At 38.7% G+C, this 10,265-nt stretch overlaps 1 protein-coding gene across 2 annotated transcripts; it reads right to left on the reverse strand.

Moving 5' to 3' along the window:
- Positions 1–2,488: 2,488 nt before the first annotated feature.
- LOC146490877 (cytochrome P450 2J2-like) lies at positions 2,489–7,249 on the reverse strand. 2 transcript variants are annotated; one of them, XM_085152368.1, is made up of 9 exons: positions 6,995–7,249; positions 6,506–6,668; positions 5,856–6,005; positions 5,589–5,749; positions 5,327–5,503; positions 4,309–4,450; positions 3,994–4,181; positions 3,769–3,910; positions 2,489–3,656 (listed from the first exon to the last, which is right to left on the reverse strand). In XM_085152368.1, exons 1-9 carry the CDS (start codon positions 7,175–7,177, stop codon positions 3,481–3,483), a joined length of 1,482 nt encoding a protein of 493 aa, XP_085008494.1. In that variant the 5' UTR covers positions 7,178–7,249; the 3' UTR covers positions 2,489–3,480. The 2 variants fall into 2 exon arrangements, with proteins under 2 accessions (XP_085008494.1, XP_085008495.1); XM_085152369.1 differs by having other exon boundaries at positions 5,589–5,745; positions 5,852–6,005.
- Between the last annotated feature and the right edge of the window lie 3,016 nt (positions 7,250–10,265).

The following is a 10,265-nucleotide window of genomic DNA, read 5'->3' on the forward strand; positions in this document are numbered from 1 at the left end:
AGCAGTGGTAGAATATGTTATGTTTTTTAAAGATGAGTCCCAAGGGCAGCATGTACAGGGAGAACAGCATAGGGCTTAATACGGATCCCTGAGGCACACCACAGTTAACCAGGGCAGAAGAGGAAGAGTATTTCCCCGTGGTGACAGAGAAGGATCTGTCTGATAGATACGATTTAAAGCATAAAAGAACTTTACCTTTAAGGCCAACTACATCTTCCAGCCTTGTTAGGAGAATATTATGGTCAACCATATCGAAGGCAGAAGTTAGATCTAATAAAATTTGAGCCACAGGATGCCCTGAATCAGCGGTTAAAAACTCTCAATTGCTTTATTGAGAGTTTTTAACCGCTGATTCAGGGCATCCTGTGGCCCTGAATCAGCGTTTGAATCCAGATTGAAATTTGTCGCTGACACCATTTGTCTCTAGGAAGGACTGTTGTTGCTGGATAACTATATTTTCTAAAATCTTAGACATGAAGTTAAGTTTACAAATTGGCCTGTAATTTGAAAGAGCGTTGCTGTCAGAGTTGCTTTTATTAATATCAGGTTGCACGACTGCATGTTTGAAGGCAGTCGGAACACAGCCTGATGACAATGGAGAGTTCAATAAAATTGAGATACAGGGTCCAATAGTAGTCAGAGCATCCTTAATAATGTTGGAAGGAAGAATGTCATTTAAAGCTTTGGAAAACTGAAACGGCCTGGACTCTGTCCAGCAATGGAACCACACCCTCGGCGGTGCCGGACGAAATCCAGAACAGGCAACCCAAACTGGCACTTGGAAGGGTTGATGATCACGCCGTGCGCTGCCAAACGCTGGAAAACCTGGCGCAGATGGGACTCGTGCTGGCTCGCCGAGCAGCTGGCCAGCAAAATATCGTCCAGGTAAAGATTGGCGAGAAAATTACTGAATGTGGGGGATGGGGTAACGGTCATTCTCCGTGGCATTATTTCAATGGCGGAAATCTCCGCATGGCTGCCACCCACCGTCCGATTTGGGCACCATGTGAAGCGGAGAGGTCCATGCACTGTTCGAGCACTGTACAATGCCAAGGCGCACCATGGCTGCAAACTTGTTTTGTTGGAAAACAAACAAAATGTCAGTGATTGTCAGGCTAAGGAGAGACTCAGAGGCAGACCGTCTCAAAAGTTCACAATTTATTTACAAACAGACATCAGGTGCAGATATATACAGGTGAGGGGTCACAGGGAGAGGGTCTCCGGGAAACACAGGCACGGGAATGGAACACACGGGCTATGTACACAATCCTCCACTGACGCTCAGGTTTAGCTTGGACTCCGGCTTTTAGCTCACCAAACGGCGGTCCTCAGGCTGGCAAGAAATCTGGCACAGGGAAGAAGAACCCTTCGTACATACTAATGTATAGAAACCGTTACCAGCAATCATTCATTTTTTGTGTGGCTTTTTGTCACGGTTTGTTAACATGCTGTGTAGGTGTTTACTTGACTAGCTGATCTCGACATAACGGGGAAACATCTGGTTTGACTATTGTTCACCTGTAGTTTTAATGCTGAACATTTGCCTGTTTAAATCATAATAACTGTCACTATACAGAGATGTGCTTCTGAATGTGGACGATGTGTCTTCTGCTGCAGTAATGCAGTTCTGCTTGTGTTGAGTGATGTAAACAACTGATCGATCTAAACTCTTTAAACGTCAAAATTGATCATTAGATTTTTTTTATGACACAACAGAGGTGTGTGTTCCCACCTTCTGCTCTTTGTAACTTAACGCGATCTTTCCATTTTCGAGTTTTGGACATGATTTTGGAGTATATCTTCGCAGTAGCGATTGACCGCAAAGTAAAGCTACGGAAATGTACAACCCCACATCCGGTCTCAAACCAGGAAGTTAGCATTTTCTCGTGCACAGGGTCAATTACTGTGTCTGACACGCAACTAAAAAAATTCTCTGCCTGTCCAAAATACATGAAAAACAATCTTTTCAACAAAATTTAACATAATAACGGGAACAAAATATATTTAAATGATCAAAGTAATCAAAAGGAAAATAGCAGTCAACAAAACATATGGAAATCCCCATCGCTCTCTTTCCTCAGTACACACAGATGAAAAGCTGCTAATATCAATTACCTGGCACCACCAATATCCGTGTGATCCAGCATTCCCTAATTACTGCAATCAACCAACAAACAAAACAACATTGACAACTAACAATAATAAAAAATACGAATCACATTTCAAGTCGTAAATCCTTTTCTCTCAAACACATTCATGGTTCATGCATTACATATGTTAATCTAACTATGACAATTTTTGTATCAAATTTATTGATGAATTTGATACAATGACTTTGTATAGCACAATAGTCCTTTTCTCTACATGTTAAAATGCTGGCTTTGACACAGGGAACACATATTCTCCCTTGCATAGTTGATGAACTGGAGGCTTTTAGACAACAACTAAATCCATGAAAGCCACCAATAAAATGACAATCATAAGCACGTAGTATGCAGTTGTTTTATTTCTTAATGTGTTGATTAATACATTTGAAAACATAAGCAGGAAATAGAAAAGCAGCACTCCTACATTTGAATTAATACCCATAAATACAGGGTCTTCTATATAATCACATGTAAAAGCAATTTGCAGCATGCCAGGTTATATGAAGATCAGTTAATTTTTTACAAAAAAATCTTCCACTTTTTTGGTCTAATTTATGAGATGTGAATTTTTCACTTTTTTGAAGTTTTTCAATTTTGCCCTGTCTTCTGTCTATGATCGAATGGGATCTTGTGTTCATAATTACACACAGTTCAAAAGAAATGTCTCATGGAACCAAATATGTGCTTTAGATGCTAAATATTTAAAGAATGATCATGACTAGACCATGAGCCTGGCATCAAAGTGTAGCTTTGTATATTTGATATCAAAGTGTAGTTTTGTGTATTTGACTTGGCAAATTTAAAAAACAAATTGTTACACAAAATGTCCTTCCTGCCACAATCACCATCCCTTAATCTCTTAATCACTACACTGTGGCCACTCCAGTTTAAACTATGCTGTTGATGATATTTGTTCTCTAGCTGTATATAATATAGCTGTTGAACAAAATCAAGGTTTTTGTTGTATGGTTGCTGATTTTTCCAAAATAGTGGAAGAATTAATGTCAAGAAGTCATTCTTGAGGTAAATTACTTAAGAACCCGACTGAAAGTCAGTGACAGTAGATAGTATAAGGGGTTAGGCACACTGCGACAACTTCTAGACAATTTTTTTTTAAAAGGCAGCCAACATCAAAAAGAGATTTTTGAATGTTCTTAAGAAGCCTGGAGAACTATTCCTCAAGACTACTTAAAGAGAGTTACATTAAGAAAGTTGCTTTTTTTTCAGTTGCAGGTCAGAATATATATAATAAAAGGTGTTGCTTCTCTTTGGGTTTCTAGTATGCTCATAAAGAGGTTCAGCTTCTTGATCTTTATGTTTGGATAGAATGACATCAACGAGGCGCTGCCTGCATCCTGAACTCCTGAGGTGTGTGGGTGAAGCCCAACACACCATCCATGCTGGGCATTTCTCCAGGAATAGGAGTGAAGGTGAAGCGTTGGAGCAGAGATGCAAAGAAAAGGAAGACCTCCATTTTGGCCAGGGGCTCACCAAGACACATACGTTTACCTGTGGGGTGACAAACAGAAGTATTTGTTTTTGGTGGCAGTCATTCTCTAAAATGGGAATTCTGATTATTGTTGCTAAAGAACAAAAAAAAAAAAGGTAGATTTAAAATGACCTGCTGCAAATGGCAAGAATGCATCTCTTTTTCGAAACTGGCCCTGTGAATCCAAGAAATGCTCAGGATTGAAGACATCGGGAGTCTCCCACTCATTCTTGTCAAACAGCACGGATGCAAGAATCATAGTCGTAGCTGTGCCCTGAAAATAAGTTTTACAATCTTTTTAATATTAGCTGTTTAGAAATAACCATCTCTGGGTGACTCAGGTAAATCGTCACTTACCTTAGGAATGAAGTATCCTCCCAGTGTAGTGTCCTTAGTGGAAAGTCTCGGGAATCCCAGGGGAGCAATATTTCCAAACCTTTGGACCTCATGGACAACAGCATCAGTGTACGGCAGGTTGGGTCTGTCAGCCAAGGTGGGCAGGCGAGACTGTCCGATCACTCTGTCTATCTCTGCCTGGACTTTCTCTGAAAATGTAAGCACAGTAAGGACTAACACAGACAGTTCACTGCTCATCATGGTTAAACTCTCATCAACAGTCTCAGTCCTTCACTGAAATACATCAATGTTAAGTGTTATTGATTAGACTCTGACCCTGTATCTCTGGGTAGGTCATCATGAATACAAGGGCCCAGCGCAGGGTGGTAGCAGTTGTTTCTGTTCCAGCCTCAAGCAGGTCAAGGGAGGATAACGACAGTGTTTCAAGGTTGAAGCCAGCCTGGGGATCCATTTGTTTCTAATGTAACAAAAAAGTACTGACATTATTCAAAGTGATGAGCTGATTTAGGCTATTTTACACCACCACTAAATATATTTATATGTTTTACATTTTCTTGACAAATTGTACTCATAATGAATAAGTTGCCCTAACTTAGTTATTTTAAGTAAGCTTTATGTCATTTTTCACTATTTTTTTACGTTTTGGGAACTAATGGGATTTTCCGGTCTACTCTCCAGAAGCATGTTCAGAGTATTCTCCACCATGGCTAATTGAAACTCCTGGTTCATATAAGCATTTAGATATTTTATCAATTTTCAAGTGACACTGATAATAAATCTTTAGGGAATTAAAAGTGGTATTTTGGTGAAGAACTAAACAAATTTCATCAGCAAGTAAAGCACTGAAGAAGGTTAGAATCTTTTTTAGTCCAGTTTTTGCTTTATTACAGTTTGGTGTGTCTGATATACCCATTTTGTTGCTGTTCCTGCATCAAAGTTGCAACTGACAAATCACACTGTTGTGATGTCATAGTGTAGCTTTGCAAACTAGGAATAAAGGGAAAACATAATTTATACAATATAGTTAATATATTATCAAGCTGGGCTTGCTGTTTGCCAGTCATATTAGCACTGACTAAGTGTAATGCAGCATTTATGTCTTGACATTTTTTTTCTCACATTTTTCTCACATTAACATAGAAAAAAACTTTGTGTGTGTGTGTTTCTTTTCTTTACAATGATATGTGCATTAGTTGTAAATATAAATTAAATTTTAAACTATCTATTTTGAGCAGAAACTGCTGGCTTTGTTCACTTTGTTCAAGGATGCAAAAGCATGCAATTCTTGACCTAACAGGATTCATAAGCTTTGTTAGAAATGCCTTCATATTACCTTCTCCATCTCTGACAGATATGTATCAATAAAGTCACGAGGGTCTTCAGGGTTCCAGTCCTCCTGGTGCTTTTCTATTTCCTTCTTTACAAATGCCAAAAGCTCCTTGTAGTTGTTTTGGATAGTCTGATGAGGCCCTGGCAGGTGCTTCATCAAGTCAGGAAAGGCATCAAGGAGCTGTTGGTGATGACAGTCTCTGAGAACAGCAATAGACCAACATCGCTTATTTTGTTATTACTACAATAGTTTACATAAGGAATACCTGCGCTTGGGCTGAACCAGAAAGCACAATAGCCTCATTGTCCAGCTCCAGAATTTTGCGATAATTTGGATCAGTGTATTCAAAGCGATGCCCAAAGATCACACAGCAGATCACATTGCTCACTGAATTTGTTATGGTGTAGTGTGGGTTGAATGGTCTTCCTGTGAAGATGTCAAATTTAACTCAGGTCAAGAGAAATCCTGCTATAGAAATGATTTTAGTGCACAACAAACAGCCCAACTGAGTGAATTCCTGCAGCCTACTTGCCTTGCTCCTCCTTGAAAGCTTCACAAAGGAAGCTGCACTCCACTTCAATGTACCTCTCCAGTGCCTTCTGGCCCTCTCCAAAGTAACGTAGGTGAGTGTTGGCAAACTTCCTCTGCTTCCTCCACAGGTAACCATTGCTCAAAGATATGCCTATGACAATATTATATAGAATAACTAACAATTAGTTTCTGCCCAGTTATATTTCTGTTTTTCCCACAAAAAATATGCTGTATATATATGATGTCCTTTGTAAAATGTTTTCCAACAACAAATGTGACTTCACTTTCATGCTACAGAAGTGTCTACTTTCTGCTTATTTTATGACGGAAAGTTAATAGTACACAATCATATAATTGTTATACTTTATACTCAAAACATATTTAATAATAATACAAATCTATGCAATAACTAGTAACTACAGTTTCATGTAGTGGAGTAATATTTCCCTCCAAAATATGAGTTGTAAAACGCAAATACTTCAGTAAAGTATATTCAGATTGTATTTAATTAGAGATTAGATTTAATTTAATTAGAATACTTGGTTACATCATGAGCCCTTTTTGTCAAAGTGACAGACTGATGACACTTGGTGGTGCGGGTGGGAGGGGGTATGTTTGGCAGCTCCTAGACCTTGATGCCCCTATACTCACCAAGACCCTTATAGATAATATGGAAGAGAGGAAGAACTGGTCGATCAATAAAGCTGTCCAGCTGATTAACAAGAGCCTCTTTGACCATCTTGTATCCTGCAACGTACACCATCCTCTCACTGCCTCTCTTCACACTGAACACAGGACCGTACGTCTCAGCCAGCTGCAAGCAGGAAAAATTAGGAGGAGAAATGTTTCACAAACAGGTTATTACTTTTTCATATTATAATACCTTCAATATGTAGACAATGACAAATATTTCATTAAGAGATTGAAGTTCCCAAATCCCCCACTGAAACTGCTGACACAGTATGAAAGTGTGACAGTGATGACTACAAATCTTTTAAGTTGCAATATTGTTATTCTGCAGTTGTGATTTCTTTTGCACTTCATGTGGACCACGTTGTTGTGTGTAAGTCAAACTTCTGCTGGAAAAAATGCATGTACATACTGTTGCATGCATTACTTTTACATGACTGTTAAGCTCACCTTCATCATTGATTTGAAGTCAACTCCGGTAAAAACATTTCCTAGAAGAGGCAAAGACCGGGGTCCTGGTGGAAAGTTACGAGGTCTGCGGTTTCTTATCAAATCAAACAAAATCAGCAATACAAAAGCAAGCAACAGCCAACTACTAAAATTCAAACAGTCAAAAAGAGCTTGAAAAACCATGGTGAAAGTATTGATGATCCTTGTGGAGAACCACACTGATTCTGCAGACAGGGCTTTGGTATGTCTGATGTTATTTGGGTGGAACCTGCAGTTCTGGGAAAACAAGCCCCCGTGTCAGGTTACATAACACTGAAAGCTTTGTGTGAAAATAAAAGGCTGGAACTTGGATTCCTCGAACTCTCTGCTGACTTTAAGAATGTCTTTTAAATGTTAATACCCAGGTTGATTTGTCAGTGACTAATGGTATATTAAAATATTGATTTTGCCAATTCTATGGCTTTTTTTACAAACATGATTAGTAGATGTTTCACAGTTTAAAATAAGTTTAATTGTCTGAATTAAAGGAGGGAATAACAATGCTGTTCTAAAAAAATGGCTGGTTTAAGATGGAATGAATTGCATATCTGTGGCACTGCCCCAAATTCAGACGTTAACAACTCAGAGAAAACATAGTTGCTTCATACTTCTGCTTCATAAATTCTCTAATCTATTTTCCACAGCTGTCAGTTAAAGGTCACAGACCATGTACAAAAGTTCATAGAAACAGCATTCACTGAAGGATGTGGTCTCTTTCCACAGTATAAAAAAGAAAATATTTAGTATGTACTTTTAAATACACGTAGATTATCACGATGATGTTGTTTGTTATATTGCTCTCTTTTTTGCTTGTTTTCTCTCTTTTTTTCTCTCAACAGGTGATCCAGGTGATTGATACATATATATATTTTTTTGTTTTGTTTTTTTTGCCCCCCACCTTTTTTTTGTGCCCTTTAACACCGTTCCTCTTCCCCACTGTTTTTTCTTTCCATGCCTCGCGCATTACACATCCAGTCATCCAGCCATTCACTCACGCATTCACACACTGGTGATGGCAGCTACATTGTAGCCACAGCCACCCTGGGGCGCACTGACAGAGGCGAGGCTGCCGGACACTGGCGCCACCGGGCCCTCTGACCACCACCAGTAGGTAACGGGTGAAGTGTCTTGCCCAAGTACACAATGACCGAGACTGTCCGAGCAGGGGCTCGAACCGCCAATTACAAGGCGACCTCCCAACTCTTGAGCAACGATCGCCCCTAGAATGGCTTGAGAGATGGATGGAAATTCAAAATACATTTCCTTTTTATAAGCACAAAACTAAGTAGATTTTAGTTTCAACAGCTCAAATAAAAACAGCAGCTAAAAGTTACTGAGTGAAGCAAAATGCAAAACATAAAGGTACAAACAAAGGTAATTAATTTCCATTTCTTTAAAAAGAAATAGAAAAAATACGTTATGCGATAGGAACTTTGTAAAACCTAGTATTCTACAAGATACACAGAGTTTGTGGGTTTTTAAAATGAGATCATTTCTCTCTGCACCTAATATTTCCATTGCCTTTAGCAATACTAGAGGTCAGTTAAGGGTTCTGTACATTTAGTTTAGTCTGTGATGAAACACTGACTAAATTTCTTTATCCATTGTACAGCACTGAACCCTGGAGTTCATTACTAGTACATTTTCCATTATATTATGTTATTACAATATTACACTTCTAAAACAGAAGATGGAGCCAGTTCTTCTGTGACATTGGTCTTTCATTAAATATATTTGAGTTTCATTCAATACACTCGGTTAAACAGTGCATTCAAGTTTAAATTTTAATTCTGCCTGCGCTCTTTGTCGTATGTTTGTGGTTTTCAGTGGTTTTATAAGCCTGTTCATGCTTCATGGACTTTTTTGCTATGTAGACATTCAGAATAAATCAGTCATGACAAAGTTCATATAGAATATTGTCTGTTCAAAGGTGCTTGAGAAACAGCGTTTGTGAAATGGTCTGCAAAGCAAATCCAGACCCATCAGGCTCTATGACCTTACATCTACTCACAGTGTAAATAATGTTCAGTGGAGGCAAATATCAACAAGCAGATTCATGAGCAGAACCCTGGATAATTGCACTATTTGAAAGCAATCAGTCACTTTAATGAATATCCAGCTGAATCTCTGAATCCCTTGGAAGGTCAAATGTGTTTAACTATGAACTCAGAGCGCATCGCAGGATAAAAAAATCAATAAAAAATTCTTCATACAAAAACATATAACCTGTCGTGTGTGCAAATGTGAGGGAACGTGCGTATTTCCATTTACAAACCACTTTATCACTAACCTGAGAAGAACAGAAAAAAAAGTTTCCCTCCTGCTCCTGCAAGTCAGAAATTGAGACCTGTACTGTAATCTGATCACAGATAAGGTTTTATGCAGGATCAGGACAAAGGGCACTCCTTTTTTATTGTTTGTCCATGAAAACCACATGACAACATACTACATATATACTATGTATATTTGTGTTGATAATATGACAATATATCTTAGCTATATAGCAAAAGACAGTAAAACTGTTGATGATTCCTCTAAGGTCATCAGAAGTATATGAAACTGCAGGATGAATTTACTAGATGACTTTTGTCACCACTGGACAGTATTTACACTTTGAGTAGATGTAAGTTCAAAAGCCTTGAACAAATTCATCCTGCGGAGCTGAGCAAGTGGATCGTGTTTTGTAGCCCAGCTTGTTATGTAACCACTGTATCACAAGCACCTTTGAACAGACAAGTATTAGCACTGTGTGTCCTGAACTTTAGCATCAGATGAATATTTTATCAAGCATCAGGTTTATAAACCACTGGTTTCTGTAAGAAAGAATCACATCTCCAGATTGGAAAGAATCAGCTGCAGCTGAATTTAACAATGTGGTTTTCCAACTTTTTGCTGAGCAACGAGGGAGTTTTACTCTCTGTGTTTTTGCTCCTTCTGATCATGTACCACCTCAGAAACAAGAATCCAAGAGATTTTCCACCGGGACCATTCGCTTTACCTTTCATTGGGAATTTCCAGATTGTGGGAAAGAAACACCCACATATTTATTTCAACAAGGTACTGGTTCATGCTTGTATAATATTAGGGGGGTTCTAAGTAAGGAGTGCAATTTAAAGTACTGCTTTGTTGTTTGCATGTATACTTGTGTGCTGGTGTGTCTGTCATCAAGATCAAAACTGAGATTTTATTTCATCCAGCCATTCACGCACACATCCACACACTGGTGATGGCA

This window comes from Neolamprologus multifasciatus, chromosome 23, assembly GCF_963576455.1.
Source record: "Neolamprologus multifasciatus chromosome 23, fNeoMul1.2, whole genome shotgun sequence".
In the NCBI taxonomy this organism is placed as follows: Eukaryota; Metazoa; Chordata; class Actinopteri; order Cichliformes; family Cichlidae; genus Neolamprologus; species Neolamprologus multifasciatus.